Source organism: Sinohyriopsis cumingii, chromosome 1 (assembly GCF_028554795.1).
Source record: "Sinohyriopsis cumingii isolate HCF-2022 chromosome 1, ASM2855479v2, whole genome shotgun sequence".
Lineage (NCBI taxonomy): Eukaryota > Metazoa > Mollusca > Bivalvia > Unionida > Unionidae > Sinohyriopsis > Sinohyriopsis cumingii.
Window position 1 is genome coordinate 88,235,621 of NC_142961.1, and position 19,651 is coordinate 88,255,271.

Sequence of the window (19,651 nt, forward strand, 5' to 3'; positions counted from 1 at the left end):
AATAATGAGGACTTTGTATAGTGCCTAATCTTTAGAAGCTCTAAGCACTTTACAACATTAGACAACACCTATAAGATAAAAAAACATATATAATGATATGATTACAAAAACAAACACCATGAAATTAGAAAACAAAAAAAACATGTTGAGAATATTTAAGGTAGGAAACATTATTAGGTCTTTAAGTTTGTTCTTGCAGTAAAAATAAGTGAGTTTTGACAGCACTCTTGAATGGTATCACTGTCTTTGTGTCTAAATTCAGTGGGCAATTCATTCCACATTGCTGGGCCCTGGTGTGCAAAAGAACGCTGTCCATATGACTTTGTTTTCATAGTGGGAATAATGAATATACGATTGTCAAATGAGTAGCATAAGTGTCTTGCTGGTGTGTACACATGGGTGAGGTTGGATAGGTATGTTGTACTGGAGTCCGTCAATGAAACATATCACAGAGAACAAACTTTGTATTTGATTCTGGATTGAATGGATAGCCAGTGTAGGGTACAGAGCAGTGGGGAGGTGTGCTTTGATCATGGTACTCTAAGTATGATCCGAGCAGCTGTGTTTTGAACTTTTTGAAGTTTCTGGAGTAGATATTGAAATGAACCAGACAGAATTGAGTTACAATACAATGAGTCACAAGTGTTTTAGTGGCATCAACCAAAAGATATTAAATATAGATGTATATATTTTAAACTTTTGAATAGGGATTATAGGGTGGTGAGGGAAATAATGACGTTAGTTTTATTGACAGTGGATTTAAATTGCATTTTAGACTGCTTTGTTTCTCTCGAAAGGTGTGTGGCAAGTAGATGAGTGGGTGATGGTGACTGTAAAAAGAGGTAGGGATGTTATAGGAGATTTTACATTATTATAAGGGGATTATGAGGTTGGTTTGATACACTTGTACATAAATAACTGTAGTAGATAATAAATTAACAGTGCAGGATAGTACATCACTTGTTGACAGTAGATAACTGGTTGGTGGATATTAAATTACTGGGTGTTGAGAGTAGATAATTGGTTGGTGGATATTAAATTACTGGGTGTTGACAGTAGATAATTGGTTGGTGGATAGTAGATAAATGGCTTGGTTGGCAGACAGAAGATAACTGAGTATTGATGTGTAAGGATTATGTGGACAGAAGATTTGTTTTTAAAAAGGAGGGTAGGAGAGGGTGGGGATATTACAGAATAGGCTGAGATTTGAACTTTATAAAAGAGATTATTAGCTGGTAAGGGAAGATAAGGACATTTTGTTATCAAGCAAAACAAAATACGGCATTTAATTCATTTAGAGGGCAGATAAACTCCCATTATCCCGGTTGACATACACTAACCAAATTACATTTCTGTCCGAATAGAACCATTATGTTACAGAGATTCTTTATGTGTAATTTATGTTGTAATATGGTCATGTGTCAATAGAAATAATTAATGACACAAATTTCACAACCATAAATAGAGAGGTACTGTATGTACTCATATATGAACCAAACTTTAAATAGCACAGACACTGATCTGTCATTACATAATATTTTGGCAACAAGATTGTCAAGACAGTCATCTTGGCAGCCATATTGGATACACATTTTTTAGGAGCAAATAGGTATCATAAAAAGCCCATTGGTGAAAACCCCAAGTTCACACTGCCATCCATTTGGACAGGGGTAGAGATAGTATCTTCAGGATATGACCTTTTACTTAGGAGAAGTAGCAATAAAAAGATTTTCAAGATAGCTGCTGTGGTAGTCATAATGGAAGTCCGATTGGCACCATTTTCATTTACAACTAGCTGGGCCTCATTAGACTTTTTCTGAAGAAGGCTCTACATCAAAATGACTTTTCTGTTTAATTAGAGTTGTGATAATACTTTTAAGATGACAGTCATTGTTGCAATATTTGATGTTAGATAGGCACAAGTTTTATTTAGGACCAACTAGACACCATATCTTTCCGTGAAATCCCATATTGATTTGACCAATCGTTTAGGAGAAGTAGCTATAACAAGATTCTTAAGATGGCCATATTGGATGTCCAAGCAGTACAATTTTAATTTAGAACCAATTAGACCATGGGATGAGTTAGGTTTAAAAACTTTAAAGACAATCCTCAAAGAAGTTTGGGAGGAGAAGCAATGGTAATAACATACTTGTGCTAATGGAGGATGGATGATGGACACAAACTATCCCATAGGTTCTACTGGTCTATGACAAGAAGAGCTATAAGTTAATTTACCGGTAATTCAGCACAGATTTTATATAAGAAAAAGTTAAAAGAAAGAACAGATTTGTATATATATGTGAAATGATTTATCCCCCATCCCACTGCATCATATCTTAATAGCACAGTAGCACAAAGTTAAACCTTTTTAAGTTAGGATCTTTATGCTGACGTTAGAAAAGTGATAAAGTCTTTTTATGCTAAGGCAGGTGAGACAAAAACAAGAAAAATTATCTGACACATCATATTTGACTTTATTTATCTCAGACATGACTAGGTTATACATTTAAGATTATTTTGTCTTTGTCACTTACACGCTGCTATCACAAAGTATGCAAGACATTTAGCAATGCCATTATATACATGATGATGATGATAAAGTGGTGGCTACGAGGATTATTAAATGGAAATTCACATGGTATAAACACGTGGCATGAAAATAAATAAAATATACACAATACCATTTTGCTCACTGGCTGACAAATACATTTACATATTACACAAATTAGTGAGAAACTAAGTTACTAACCTTACAGTGAACAAAATGACAACAATTTCATATCCACCCCCCCCCCCCAAAAGACAAAAACCAGAACTGAAATTTATGATTATTGTCAATATTTTAATTATACTTACTTTTGCTGTTGTAAACAGAAAGAGATTCTTTGGTGCTTTGTGGCACTACAACACAAGTAAGTTATTTAGTGCCAAGGTTTATTGGAGTCAAGAGCCTTGCCCAGGGACAAACCACAGTAGCTGACCCTAGCTGATCTGGCTGTAGGATTCAAACCCACATATATTTAGTCACAAGACCAGTATGCTAGCCACTGAAGCTCCATGGCTCCTGCATCCAGTAGTCACCTCATCTGACGTACAGGTGTTCCACCTCCCTGTGCCTGCAGGGGTTATTTTATTGAAAATCTCTTGACACTTAATGAACACTAAACATTTTTTTTCAATTTTGAAGATAGCTTCTATTGAAAACTTTTATATATGTTGTTTTTGTAAAGGTGTCATGTCCTTAATATACATGCATAACATAATTCATAAACAGAACAGATTCTACTTTAGTGTATATTTTCAAAAAATGATGAGTCAAATTGGATAATACAAAATTCAAACATATAATTAAGTTTATGTCCATTCAGTACAAGCCACTGATATTATTACTAAGAAGAAAATGAATTAACAGTGTAATGGTAGTTAGTACAACAAGCACTGATTAAAAGCATCAGATAAATGTCCCAAATTGGAATTATCAATTTATTACAAAATACCATTTTAGCTAAAAGAAAAATTAAAAAGCACAGACCATGTCTATTTTGAGGTCCAAGATACAAATACTGTCCAAGTCAAGAAAAAAACTTTTAAGTTTAATGACACAGTAAATTATAAAAATATCAGATAAATTTCCGAATCTAATGATTCATTTAATTCATAAAAAGGGAGAAATACAATCATCCTATTAATGCACACTAATACTTTATTATAGTATACTAATGGAAAAGTAAAGATAACATATACATAGGCAGCTTTACTGTCATATTACCTTTGACATAAAATTTGCACTTTGTCATTTCTTACTTTGGTCCTGGCTTTTAATGTATACATGATTTTACGAAATGGTTGATTCTCCAATAAATCTACAGTAGATACCATCAAACTGATCCCAAATGTAGGTACCAGTACAGGATTGACAACACACATGGAACCAATGGTCAACTCTGGTTTCAATATGTAAGAATGCTGGCAGGGACATAACATATGCAAGTATACATGTCTTGTACTGGTACAGAAGGGAAAAAAATTGTATGAAAATAACTTCACAAAGTTGCAAATGCAAACTTTTCTTCTAGGGCTGCTAAATGTCACAGACAGTCTAATACATGAAAACACTTAGTACAGATAAAAATTAACCAGATATCCAAAAATTATCCAATTAATAAAATACAATGTTTAGAAGTATTTAAAAACATTGTATGTAGCAATGGTAATGGTACATTAGGTTAGCTCTGCATACAGAACTGAATCAGCTGAAAAAATATAATGATCATGGCAAACAATTAAATGCTGGAATCTTTATCACATCTTACTGGCAAAAATAAACATTACACCACATTATATTTACAAAACAGATTAAAATGTAAACTGAACAAGTATCTTTAAGAATGAATGTAAAGAGAAATGGTTATTTATGGATATTTTCAATAATCAGGAGGTTCAAAGTTCACAAATACCAAATTTATTTATCCTCAAACAATACACACCCAACAGGAAAAAGCATTAATCCAGATCAGCTGGTACAATAGATGGATGAAGGGTAAATCCTGATTGTGGTTAAATGTGCACTATAGACATAAAAAGGGCCTCGATGCTTTACTGGGCAAAAAGAATTACTGTACCAAGAATTCAAGATAAGACCATTTCTTCCTTTTAACTGCAAAGTGTTGAAACTGTCTCCAGTATTTCAGCGATAAGATTTTCAAACTAACTCATGTGTGCACAGATTGGATATCTGATTTCATTTATATCATGATATCCGTTTTCATTTATAACAAAGTAGACATCATTAGAAGTCTTTTGGCAAAAACCTCATGTTACAATGATCATCCATCCATTCATGGGGTGAAGTGACATGATTTTCAAGACAACTATCGTGGCAGTCATATTGGATAAACAACTGGCACTGTTTTCATTTAGGACCAATGGTATCATAAGAAGTCTATCTCTGAAAAAAAAACCCAGTGCTGATATAGCCATCCATTTAGGAGGGGTAGAGAAAATATTTTCAGGATAGTCACCATGGTGGCTGTAATGAGGGTAAGTAATTTTCATTCTGGAGCAACTAGACACTATAAGAACTCTTCTGACGAAACCCCCATGTCAAAATGACTTGCTATTCAAGAGGTGACGAGAAAACGATGTTCAAAATGGCCACATACTATATGTCAGATCAGTACCATTGTAATTTAGGATCAACAAAACATTATCAGAAGTCATTTAGTAAAAGCCGTATACTGACATGACCATTAAATGTAGTGATAACAGGATTTTTAAGCTGCCCATTAAGGCAACCATTTTAGACCTCAGATTGGCACCATTTTGAATTAGGACCAAGTAGACATCATAAGAAGTCTTTTGGTGAAAAAATGTTGTCAGTAGGATTTTCCATTCATGAGTAGGAAGAAGATTTGTAAGATGGCTGCTGTGCAGGCCACAGTCAGACTGGCACCATTTTCATTTATGACTAACAAGGCATCATAAAAAGTCTCTCTATGATAATCCCATGTTGATATGACCATTAATTCATTCCGGAGTAGTATTAATTTAGACTATGGAGTGAATGCGTTTAAAGTTCTGTGGCAATCCTTGAAGTGGTTTATTAGGGAAAGTGTCAATAAACCTGTGATGATGGACAAATGATGGGCAAAAGACCGTTCCATAAGCTAAGAATACTAAAGTTAATTACTTTCAATCACTTCTGTCAGGGAATGGAAACCAGAAACCTGCCAGATATCACTTGTTCCATTTGATATGCAAATGAGGTTTCCAGTGTTATTTTGCACAGCAAGATCAAACGCACAAATAGTGTAAATTTACTTCTAGCTGTGCCTACCAATGTGACAGTTTAAAGTTAGCTGTAACATTGTTCTAATAAAAAATAATTTATATTTCTTAGCTTTAGTGGCTTAAGATAATATTAGAACTAATAGAAATATGAACTTTTCACCTTGATTCTTACATACTGTGTGGAACTGTCTAATAAACATTGACCAGCACTCTTCTTGAGTTTCAATTTTGAAGAATCAAATGGATAAATTAAATTATCAAGTCCAATTAGTAGCAAAACATATTACTTCCATGTACTGAGAAAATACATGGTCCATACAACCATAAAAAATACTTGAATTCGAACAGGTTTCCTTGAAAACGCCTTGTAATTTTGAAAAAGTTGGGTTCATCCTTAAAAAAATTTTGAATTTGTTGAAAAATCCTTGAAATTTCCCCCAAGTCTTGGAATTTTTATCTGAGGGAATACAGACTATTACAGCTGAATATAATCACTTTTAAAATTTTGGAATTATTTATTTATGCATTTTCAAAAATAATCAGCAAGTCAAATGGGATAAAAATGGGTGAATTAAAATAACACACAAACAGTTTCCCTTTACTGTAGTTCTTTTACTTTTGTACCTATTGACACAGTATGCAGTGATAAACAAAGAAACTTAAGAATTAAGTTCATTTTCCATAAAATACAATCCTTGAAAACTGGGGAAAGTCCTTATGAACTCTGTGAAAATCAACTCTTTGGAGTCATCAGGCCATGAAGTCCTTATAAACTCCTTGAAACTCAACTCTTTGGAGTCATACAAATAAAGTCCTTATAAACTCCTTGAAAATCAACTCTTTGGGGTCATACAGGCCATGAAGTCCTCATAAACTCCTTGAAAATCAACTCTTTAGGGTCATACAGGCCACGGTATACTAATGTAAATTTTTGCAATGTATCCTGCACAGAAAGCTTGAAAAGATGTTTACGAAAAGAAACAGAAAAATAACCACCTGCTGCAAATTTTCTGTGCATTTTAATAATCATATTTTATCTGTCATTTTTCTAACATCTTTGCTTAAATGTCCAAATACTTTATACCAATATGCTTTTACATCTTTGGTAATAACAGGAGCAGTGCAGTTTAGAGCTCAAGTAAAATTAATAAGCTGATCCGGCTGACTCAATAAATCCACCCTATCATCCTAAACTCCACTGGGAACCCCATCTGCATAACAATAGGGAACAGTTGGGCCAAACAAGAGTTCACTCCCCCTCTCTGCTTCTGGAGACCTTAAGATGTGATGGCTTGCTTTTCCTATTTTTTTGCAATATACTGGTGCACGAGACCATGTCTAGATTAGAAGATTTACTGAAATATAACTAAAGTTAAACCATACAGAACTCTGAATGATGTGTAATGGATTTTCGTGTCAAATTATGAAATGTACATTAGATTTCAATGTAGGTCTGCTTCAAATGCAGTAAAGATTGTTTATTACATTTCTGGATTAACATTTTCTCGGCCAGAACATTAACGTTTAATTTCCCCAGACAAATTCCAAATTACTATACATTCCAAAGGCTTCATTAAAATGTTCCATTGTCACAGTGTTTATTTGTGTGGTCTGTCATAGAAAATTAGATCAGTTTTAATGTTTTTTTTCATCTGGACATGCTGAAACCAGGTTCAAACAATGGCTTTTAAAAATTAAAAAATATAACATGGGTATGATAATCACACTTCATTCATAATCAGTAATGTAGAATCCTAAGTTGCTGGTTCAATGCCATTAAGTATCAAAAGACATTTTTGTTTTGCATTTTTTGACCAAATAATTTATAAATTTTTTTATGCTATTGTTCTATACCTGCATGCTAAATAATTGAATACAGCCGAGAGTGATACACCTGTTATTTTTCATGTCATTGAAAAACAATAACAAATCTCATATTAATGAACAACAGATGGCTATTGACAATTTCTTTCCATCCAAATAAAGAATGGACTAATTTACTAATCATTAAGTTACTGAATGAAGATGGCATCTCATAAAACTGACTTTATGATTCTCCCGCTGGTACAAGAATATGTTGATACTTGGTCAAACTTACTGATTTATCATTTTTGTTGTGCTAACATGTATTTATACAAATGTTAGAAAATTTAATTACTATTACATACAAGATAAAACAAATTTTCTGACAGTAATTGCACCAGCATAAACTTTATTTTCAATGACATCAAGATGTACATATATATTTTAAAGCCAAACAATGAATTTGGATATAACATTTCTGTCATAAGGTTATAAAAATCCCAGTCCCCTGTGAGACATTATAAACATATTTTACTGTAAATAAAATCTCTCTTACAAGTAATTTTCAAATTTTGTGTATCACAAGTATAGATTATTTAAATGTGTTAAGACAAGGATACATTGTAACTAGCAAGAAAACTTGGGGCTCTTGATATGCCGCATGTATCATATTAATTTGTACACATTACGAACAGCATAAAACCAGGCTCTGAATTCTCAAAACTATGAACATTAAACTCAAGCTTGATCTCAAAGTAAAAAACTTTAGACAGACTATAACTTTAGTCAGAATAAAGCTAGAAATATGGAACTTTATAAACTGTCTTGACTTGGACCCTTCTATTATAATCCCAAATTTCCACAAAACATTATATCTTGGAGGTGGGGGCGTCAGCTTGAGTTTTATGCTCAAAGAGAGTTTGGAAAATTCGGGGCAGATCTGTCAAATTTCTGATTTTGAATATCATAAATGTTTTGATTTACTCAGATTAGCGATTATAATAAACAGTGGTATTTATACAACTGATTGCGAACAATTTTAATGTTTTGCCCTGTAAAATCTGATCTGTGACTAGTGAGAAGAAATTGGATGAAAAATTGTGATGTAATACACAATAATGTAATGAATTCAAGTGTTATGTTTTATACTAAAAATTGCTTATTTTCTATTTGCCCTAATTGGTCGGCAAGTTCTTGTCCAGCCACTGATTATGTTGTGAATCACACTTCTCTGGTGATAAAATTGCTAGTGGTTTGCTCAAATGTAGATATGATTACAAACTGTAATCAGTTGTTTAGGGGAATCCTAAATACATTTGTTGACAATACTCTGCGAAAGAATGACTGAAGTTCTCTGTACTTTTATGTCTTTTTCCTGTGGGTGAAATTTTTACAACTGATTGACCTGCAGCCAGAAAGCATAAAATATGGCAACTATGCATTGTTGACAACAACAATAATTAAAATATTTAGTCTTTGGTGATGAAATGCAAAATTTTAACTGCATATATAGCTTATTCTATCCTATATTTACATGCCTCTTGGCTAGCTCTTCTGTGCATGAATCACAATTGCAATGATCTGCTGCAGCAAGTTACCTCTCTCGGCTGTTAGCTTTGGCCACCTACAGTGGAACTGTTTCTCTTGTGCTAGCTTAATGCCTCCTAATGACAAGCTTAATGAACACATCCTTATATGATGTGTACCCCAATTCCAAAATGGAGAACCAAACCAGACATCCCATAATGCACTGGCAGATTACAGTCTATGAAGTTTCATTGCAACCAACTGCATGCTTAAGAGAGTTGACCTGATCGACCTGCACACTCTGTTATAGTTTATCTAGGTCCATGATGTCGAAATTGGATGATCATTGTAAATTCATAAATACAGTAATACAGTGTGACACCAATAGTGCTTTCTTGTGTAAATTTGTTACAATAATCAATCACAGCATGTTTCTTTAAACACATCTGCAGATGAATACACTAAAATAAGAAATTAGCATGTAATATACCCAGACAGGAAAGTTACAATGATAGCTAAATAAAATGAAATACGACATACAGGTTTAAAATAAACTGGAATTATGTACAAACAGAAATCAGAGCTCAGGATAATAATTGGATACATTGGATAATTTACTTCCTTGTTTCTGTATGATGGTAGTTGGTTTCTCTGCAACAATGTGGTGTCTCTAATAGCATACATAGAACTAAGCAACCCTGCACAATAAATGAGTGAAATATGTATAAATTATCTCTGAAAGATGGGTTTTTTTCTTCTCCTTACAATGTGATGAAGTTTCTATTTTTGACAATGATAAACCAAACAGAAAATCTTTATCTTGGTATCTCCTGAGAAACTAAACTGAAGGAAAAGTTTCTGTTTTATTTATCATTTCAACCACAAACTATTTAATAATCTGTTTTATTTATTATTTCAACCACAAAACTATTTAATATTCTATTTTATTTATTATTTCAACCACAATCTATTTAATATTCTGTTTTATTTATTATTTCAACCACAAACTATTTAATATTCTGTTTTATTTATTATTTCAACCACAAACTATTTAATATTCTGTTCTCAATGAAACGATTTCCAGAAAATCTCTTCAGAAGCTCTAACTATAAACCCTATCCTTAAATGATTAAACACTTTGATAAAGTGCTTGTGATCCACAAAAGATTCTTGCAAGAAGCAAAATATGGTCCATGAAGGCAGTTATTAATTGAGCTCAACCTATATGCTGATAGAAATTTGTTATCATATCTATGAATAGTTGCCAACTTTTATGATAATTTACCAATGACATTTAAAGTTATCTGGCTATAGTACTGAAGTTAAAGAGAAGAACAAGAGAAAACTAGTCCAAAACATATTTCCATTGATCATTATATTAAATAATATAAATTTTTCCATACACACACAAGCAACTGCACCACAGAATAATCTACATTTCACAGCAAGCAAGTAGCAGTCTGTTCTCAAAAAGGACATTATTTCTACTATACCTTAAACAATTTTCTAATTCCTCTATACAGTATATAATTATATACATCCACTTTGTGTCTAAATCATGAAAAGCCATCAGGAGTAACATCCCTTGGATGAATCTTTGTAGTCTGAAGAACATAGTTGGCCTAGCATGAATAATGAATATGATCCTTGTAGTGAGTATCAATATTCTGTCATGAATAAACAGAAGCTCCTGCAACATACAGTGCAGTTTGTATGGCAGAATTGTAAAATGTTCATAAATTACCAACAGAAAACTACAATATTAAAATTGTTTATATCCTACTATCTATTTTTTACACCAATTTACTTGGCAAATGCACAATAAGAACTTGATTGCTGATGAATCGGTATGAGAACACAGGGCCTGGAGTCAAATGTTTTGTGTATAAATCCAATTCTACTGATAACTTTGGTGAAGATATACCACCAGACATTGATATCTCAAGCCATGTTCCTCACCAGTCATTAGTATTGTTGTGTAGTCAACCAGTTCTGAGCATCCGTTCAAGTGCATTAATTTAATTCCCACTTCATACAAACAATTTAATCACTCGTCTAAGCACTGAGTGCATTGATGAACATTTTAAGCATTGCTCCAAAAGAATATGCTCATGAACAGTAATCCTTAAGTTCTTCAGACCATCTCTGATAAATCCCTCTGGCCAAACAGTTTCTTTGCAAGCTGTGGATAATGGCTGGAGGTCTGGGAATCAATTTGCATAGTGGTCAAAAGACCCCAAATATTCCAGGGCAGCCCTGTAACAAAACTGGTATTGGTCCTGAAATAGACAAACAGTATATATATATATATATATATATATATATATATATATATATATATATATATATAGAGAGAGAGAGAGAGAGAGAGAGAGAGAGAAAGAGATATTAGAGAGAGTTCAATATGTGTATAGGACTTTCTAGATTTTGGCTTGTACATCCTGTACAAAATCCTAATAATGTAGACAATGTATGAGCATGTCCACTGACAGAAGAGTGAAATAAAATTGCTAATCTTTCCTACAATTAAAAGACAGACTTAATTTCCTACAGTTAGTGCACCAACTGAGTGCATCTGGATTCTCAATCCATCCACAAAACCCATTGCTGCTGCAGGAGGTACAGTTGGGATGGCCATGGCAGTACACAAGTTCAAACCATATATGTCTACATTCAAGTGCAGAAAATTAACAAACTTTAAAGCAGTGTGCCTCGAGATAAATCACCAAATTCTATAGAGAGGTGAAAATAGTTTTATATCTGCAGAAAAATCACCACATTCTACAGAATGGTAAAAATAGTTCTGTATTGGCAGATAAATCCCCAAATTCTATAGAGTGGCAAAAATAGTTCTAAATCTGTAGATAAGTCACCAAATTCTACAGGCAGGTGAAAATAGTAAATTTTATATAATTATGCAGAATATAAAAGAATAAAATAGAGACAAATAGTCATACATATAATTATATTGTTATATTGATACAATATCTCAATTTAAAAAAATTTATACAATTTTATATAGTGCACTGGTATTAAGGCCATTAGGATACAAAGTATCTAACTTATGAATCCAATAAGCTTCTTTTATGAGTCTATTCATGTCACCATGCACAATATATATTCGCATAAATGAAAAATCGAGTACACAGTTATTACTGGTGTTAAAGTGTGTTGAAATATTAGAGGAAAAAAAACTGAGGATCTCTATAAAAAAATTATGAAAGCAATGATTATTCATTCTCTTAGAAACTTGTTGAAGTATTTGTCCAACATATTGCATGCTACATTTTTTACAGGTTATCGAATAAATCACATCAGTTGATATGCAGTTAGTGTTATCACGTAGAGAAAATACCTCTTTTGTATTAGCACTACTGAAAGAAGTACTTTCTCTTATGTATGCACATTGAGAGCACCAGTGTCTGGTACATTTAGATGACAAAAATTGTCTTTTTTATTTTCTGTCTGTTTAGTTCTAATTAGAAAATCTCACCAATTCTTGGGTCTTCTATATGCGAGAATTGGTTTATTTTTCTAAAGTGATTTTAGGCTGGTTTTATCTGATAAATTTAGGAGACTATAATATTTATTAATTATATGACCTATATTAAGTAATGAAGGATTATAATGTATTGTGAAAGGAATAGCTTTTTTTCAAAATATTTTGTGCCTGAAGAAACGTAAATGTGAAACTAGTTGCACAGAATTTCCAGCGTTTGTGTTTTTTTTTATATCCCAGTTCTATATTTGCAGATAAATCACCAAATTCTACACAGAGGTGATAGTCAGTTCTATATCTGCAGAAAAATAACCAAATTCTACAAAAATACCTGTTAACTACTGTAGATAGAGAATGACCAATCTAAAGAAATTGTCATACTGATAGCCCTGAAGACCACTATGTGTGTACCTGGTACACGATTCAGTGAGTGATACATGTATAAGCAACACTGGACTTTGTATTCTGAAACATTAGTGAACTCTTAACTTTTGTTCATGTTTCAAGTTAAATTCTGTAATTTTACTTCGAAATCAATAGACTTTTTGCAATCTTCTTAATTTTTTTCCCTCTATTTACATGCTAAATTTTCTTGACATATATGTACATCATATTTATGAACTTTACACATATGTACAAAATATATGTAAAATTTACACAAATGTACAACATATTTATAAACTTTACACATATGTACAACATATTTATGAACTTTGGATTTTGAGGTTAAGCTTGATTTGTGCTCAAGAAGTTTTAAAATATTGATTTGGTCACTCACCTCAGTCTGAACCATGGCTGGTCTTTGTGTTCTGAGCATTTTGACAGTCTGGAACATGTCTACAACACCCTCATACCTCATCCTCTCCAGGACTATACTTAGGGTAATGAAGACACCGGTCCTACCCACACCCGCACTGAAATTAGATGAACTCAAGAAATGTTGTTTCCTCATAATGAGTCCCTTAGTATACTGCCATCCATTTCATAATGTTGGTAAATGTGTGCATCTTATTCAAATGGTTTAATTTCATTCCATTAGTGTTACTTAATTTCAGTGGAGTTTATTTCTTGTCTGCTACATCATTAAATATATGACATGCTTTTGTGCATTGTTGTGACTCGTACCAGCAAAACATAACAGAGTTTGAATACCTTCCTCTGGCATTTTCATACAAGGTGATTTTAAGATTTTATTGGGGTTGGTCATGAGAACAATTGAATAGACCCATTAAAATGTGTGATAAATTTTTTAAAAACAAATACCAATAAATCAGACATGTTTCTCATCATTATCAGCACTGTCCCACTGACCATTTGTTATAACAATGGCACTATACAATATGCATTAGAACTTAATGTATACCAAAGACTATATGTAACAGCAGAGACATTACCACAGAATACCAAATCTGTATGTAATAGCAGGGACATTACCACAGAATACCAAATCTGTATGTAACAGCAGGGACATTACCACAGAATACCAAAGACTATATGTAACAGCAGAGACATTACCACAGAATACCAAATCTGTATATAACAGCAGGGACATTACCACAGAATACCAAAGACTATATGTAACAGCAGAGACATTACCACAGAATACCAAATCTGTATGCAATTGCAGAGACATTACCACAGAATACCAAAATCTGTATGTAAATGCAGAGACAGTACCACAAAACCAAAATCTGTATTTAACACATTAACCCTTAAAGCTTTTTGTCATTTTTGCCTGAAAATTGAGTAAGAAACACATTTTGAAAGCTATTTCTGAACAGACTCGAAAACACCAAATCCCTGGTCATCTTTCAATAACATACTGCCTAGTTGTGTTAGAAACATCGTTTTTCATTGGCTATTTGACTCGCGCATGAGCAGAAGGGTAAAAGTTGGATTTGTTTTATAAAAAATTTTGTGCTGCTAAACGGAGCCATTATTTTTGTATGGAGACCATTCTTTATTCCAAATGCCCATCTTACCCTACGTTTTGCAAAGGTTCATTTGTCTGTCTGCAGTTCATACCGGTTTGCCTTAGATCTGAGACCAAAAAAGTCTAAAATCCAGACACAAAATTGGATTGAGACCTCAGGCGAATTTTGGGTTAAAAAAAGTCGGGTCCAAAAAATGAGGTTTTTAAATCTGCATTTTGTAGTGCAACTAGATATTCCAGATTATTTGGTATCATTGTAGAGCTACATCTGTCTACCTTTGTATAATACCACCCACTTTAGTGTATCATGCATGACCATGACGCTACAGAGCTCGGCAGTAGGCTACTACCTCCTGCTCCGTTAAGTTGTCGCTAGGGGTTAATGTGTTAACAGCAGAGACATTACCACAAAATACCAAAACTCCGTATGCAACTGCTGAGACATTACTAGAGAATACCAAAACCTGTATATAACAGCAGAGACATTACTACAGAATACTAAAACCTGTATATAACAGCAAAGACATTACTAGAGAATACTAAAACTGTATATAACAGCAGAGACATTACTACAGAATACTAAAATCTGTATATAACAGCAGAGACATTACTACAGAATACTAAAACCTGTATATAACAGCAGAGACATTACTACAGAATACTAAAACCTGTATATAACAGCAGAGACATTACTAGAGAATACCAAAACCTGTATATAACAGCAGAGACATTACTACAGAATACTAAAACCTGTATATAACAGCAAAGACATTACTAGAGAATACTAAAACTGTATATAACAGCAGAGACATTACTACAGAATACTAAAACTGTATATAACAGCAGAGACATTACTACAGAATACTAAAATCTGTATATAACAGCAGAGACATTACTACAGAATACTAAAACCTGTATATAACAGCAGACACATTACAACAGAATACTAAAACCTGTATATAACAGCAGAGACATTATTACAGAATACTAAAATCTGTATATAACAGCAGACACATTACAACAGAATACTAAAACCTGTATATAACAGCAGAGACATTACCATAGAATACCAAAATCTGTAGATCCAACATTGTACAACCTTGCCAAGTGCAGTTGATAAAATGGCTTCTGTTTACTAGATAACCAATGAAAGCCTCATTACTCACTCGCAAAAAAGTCATTTGGTAAGCATTTGAATATGGTGGTTGACCTAGAAGTCAAGCATTAAAATAATTAGATATAGCTTGTGTTAATAGTTAATGAGCCTCCCTCTTAAGGCTGACAGGTGGTCATGTTATGTTGCATGCATCAATCACCGTGTCAGTACAGGATTCATACAGGTCCTTAAAAGTCTTTGAAAATTAGTATGTCAGCTAAAATGCCCTTTAAGTTTTCATTGAAAGGTCAAATATTACTTGCATAATTTACTGAAACAGCTGAAGTCATGTTTATTATTTACACTGACTGAAAAAATGTACAAATGCCATGTTCTCAACTGATTTACTTGAAAACAGTCAAGGAAAACAGGAACATAATTTATCCATGACTTGTTGCATTAAAAGTATATGAAGAAAAGACAAAATATATACCAGCTCATGGCCAGTTATAAATATGGTCCTTGAAATGTATTACATATCTTGGCAAGTCCTTAAAAGGTTATTGAATATTAGACTTCCAAAGCTGGATGAAGCTTGCAGGCAATACCTAAAAGACAATAAAACTAAAATATGGAACAAGTTCAAAATATAGAAGAAATTTCTTGAAAATAAAAATTCAAACTGAGGAAAAGGGGTAACTCAATCTTTTTTATCATGGAAAATTCACATTTATTATGTGAATAACTTAGAAAGACATCAATCCACAGATATTTTTTTATGGCTTCAGTTACATGATAAATGAACTTCTTTCATTGTTCATATTCTCTATTTTGGAGATTTTATTGTAATTTTATTTTATTTGTTGGTCTTTTGAATGAAGTACCAAAATAATGTACCTGCAGTGAACTGTGATTGGTCCTTCCTGGCCAAACTGTTCTTTTGTTTTATGAACCTGGCCAATGAAATCAATGAATCCTTCGCCCGATTTGGGAACTCCCTGCTCAGGCCAGTCAGTGAACTGGAACTGACGAATTGTGCGTGACTGACCATCCTGGAAAAGAAAAACAAAACTAATATTTGTACCATGTACTGAACATGTCGATATAAATTTGCCATTTTTACATATAACTGAGAAGGTAACAGAAAAATGGCATTTTGATCATGGCAGTACAATCATGTTCCATTGATGAGTGTACATGCTTTTCTGCATTCAACTAAGTCTCTACTCACTTCTTGCATAATGTGCTGGCAAATCTGGGTCTATGCAGTTTGTTAGGAGTAATCAGTAAAACAAACAAGACAGACCCTGATCTTCCAGCACATTATGCAGTGGCAAATCTGAGTCTATGCAGTTTGTTAATCAGTAAAACAAACAACACAGACCCTGATCTGCCAGCACATAACACACTGGCAAATCTGGGTCTATGCAGTTTGGTTAGGAGTAATCAATAGAACAAACAACACAGACCCTGATCTGCCAGCACATTATGCAGTGACTGATCAGAGTCTCAACTGTTTGCAATTGGACTTGACTTGTATATGGTACCATCAATGGACAAATATGAAACTCTTTGTAATGTCATTGGTAGAATACCATTTTTTCACCCCGATCTTGGTCAAAGGAAAAAATTGCAAACTGGTATGGAAACTAAAAAGTCTAATGAGAGATTGTCTTTAATCTAAGGACAGATTATCATGATTTTATAATTCTGCAATGTATCTCATACCAGCTGGAAATGAGTACATGAGAGAAATATATCTTGGTAATTTTTATGGCTTTGTGAACACCATGGGACTTTAAAGCTGTTTTATGACTTTAAAACTGTCTATAGTATCATCATGATTTCAGTTTTGTGTTACCATAAGAAATGATCTCTGCAAAGACCAAGATTTTAGGACAGGCATGATTGTATAGTATTACCACATTATAATACTTATTCAATCAATTAAGCAACCTCTATGTTGAATTCAATTATCCACATGAACTCAACATGTGTACTGTGAATGGTATATTAAATACACCCCCACCCATTTAATAGTCCTCTATTTAGATTAATTAAATGATTGTGCCAGTTTTTGTTTTTTCAATCAGAATGACCTTGAACATTTGGCCACAAAATAGACAGACCTTTTCCTTACAACAACTGACAGAATTTCACAAAGTTTGATCCAGGCCTGTAATGTACAACTGTCATTGTGCAGAAACCAGTTTTCTAATTCAGTCAAAATGACCTTGACCTCTGTAACTTGAAATCAATAGGTTTCTTCCTTGGTTCACATGCAAGCCATCCACAAAATTTGGTAACTGTAGCTGATGGAGAACTCAAGAAACTATGTTTCTTCTTTCAGTTACAGTGATCTTAACCTTTTGACAACCAAATCAACAGGGATCTCCCCATCCCAAGTACAAAACATCTGTAAAGTATTGTAATGATAGTGAACAACCTGAATACAATACAATGGGTGAGCAGTTTCATTTAATAATTAATAAAAATACTGTCTTAAAAATATAAAAGTTACATCAAAGCAGTGCAAGACAAGTTCATATTCTTCTAAAACATTTAACAAAAAACAAACTTAGAAAAGTGTAATAAAATTACACAAGTTTTGAAACCTATATAAAAATATTCAAAACTGTCAAATCTGCACAGTTGGTGAAAAATTTGCAACCTGCATTGACATCTGCAGGTGTGCTCACCCTGAATACATAAACAAAGACAGCGTGGTTTGCTGTAAATAGGGCACATCAGGCAACTTTCCAGAAAACAGTTCTATCACACTAAAAGTGCCACATCATAACTTTAATCATTTTTACATACCCTTGCATCTGTAACCTTGAACTCTCGCAAAATGTATTGTGGCATGTTATATTCTGCCATGGGATCAACAACAAAATACTGATAGCGGGCTGACCTCTCGCTGGGCCAGTACTGATGACACTTTTCCTGCAATGGGAAAAAATATTTATTTATTTATAGATTTAATGTTTATCTACTTAATCAATCTATTAATTTTTTTAATTTTTATTTATTTATTATGCACTGGTAGTTTGTTAGAAGCAATGACTTACAAAGATGTATTCTGAATTCTGCAGATCTAGAAATAATGGAAAAGAAAATCTGAAATCATTTAGCAGAACAAGACAGAGATTGAGAGAGATTGAGAAATACAGACTGAGATTGAAAGAGACTGAGAGATTGAGAATCAAGACTTGTACTAAGAGATTGAGAATCAACAATGAAAGACTGAGAAATCAAGCCTGAGACTGAGAGATTGAGAATCAAGACTTATATTAAGAGACTGAGAATCAGGACTGAAAGACTGAGATTGAGACAGAGAAATCAAAACTGAGATTGAGAAATTGATAAATCAAGACTGAAATCAAAAGGAACTGATAAATCAAGATGGAGATTGAGAGACTGAGAAATCAATACACCTCTCCCTCGATAAGTCGCGCACAATGGGGTCCACAAACATCGACTGCACTATAGGTGAGGGTGTGAGTTACCAAGGGACCTCCAAGAATTGAAAAAAAATCCATTTAAACATCGAGAAAACCATGTGGGTGGAGTTAGGGGACCGGGCTGTTTAATGACTGAATCCTCATTATACAATCATGCCAATAATAATTGTTAATAACACTTTTTCTAATGAAGTTGTTCATTATTCTATACAAGTAACATTTATTTTCAAAATGACCAACATGTGAAAGATTGTACCAACTGGTTTGAACAACGATCATGTGTACATGAAAGCAACTGTATATTACATCACTACTTTTTGTTTTGTTTATAAGTCTGGTTCCCGGTGTGGTATTTAACTCATTCGGCCCCGATCCCGCCTGTAGGCGTGATCCAGTTTCTGCAGTTATTGGCCGATCCTGTTTGTAGTCGTGGTTTGTTTACCGCATTCAATGGCTGATCCTGCCTCCAGTTGTGATGAATGTGTGCTAGATACAACCTCTCTGATTGGTTACAAATGTTTTTTCTCTAAGAACTA

At 33.4% G+C, this 19,651-nt stretch overlaps 1 protein-coding gene across 11 annotated transcripts in view; it reads right to left on the reverse strand.

The window, feature by feature from the left end:
- Window positions 1-2,453: 2,453 nt before the first annotated feature.
- LOC149807303 (receptor-type tyrosine-protein phosphatase delta-like) overlaps window positions 2,454-19,651 on the reverse strand; it is a 434,670-nt gene continuing 417,472 nt past the window's right edge. For all 11 annotated transcript variants that reach the window (XM_089965081.1, XM_089965090.1, XM_089965151.1 and 8 more), the window contains 4 exons: window positions 18,472-18,597; window positions 16,549-16,703; window positions 13,401-13,536; window positions 2,454-11,402 (listed from right to left, as the gene is read on the reverse strand). In XM_089965081.1, the coding sequence (XP_089821207.1) occupies window positions 11,334-11,402; window positions 13,401-13,536; window positions 16,549-16,703; window positions 18,472-18,597 (486 nt within the window). In that variant the 3' untranslated portion in view covers window positions 2,454-11,333. The remainder of the gene's footprint in view (window positions 11,403-13,400; window positions 13,537-16,548; window positions 16,704-18,471; window positions 18,598-19,651) is intronic.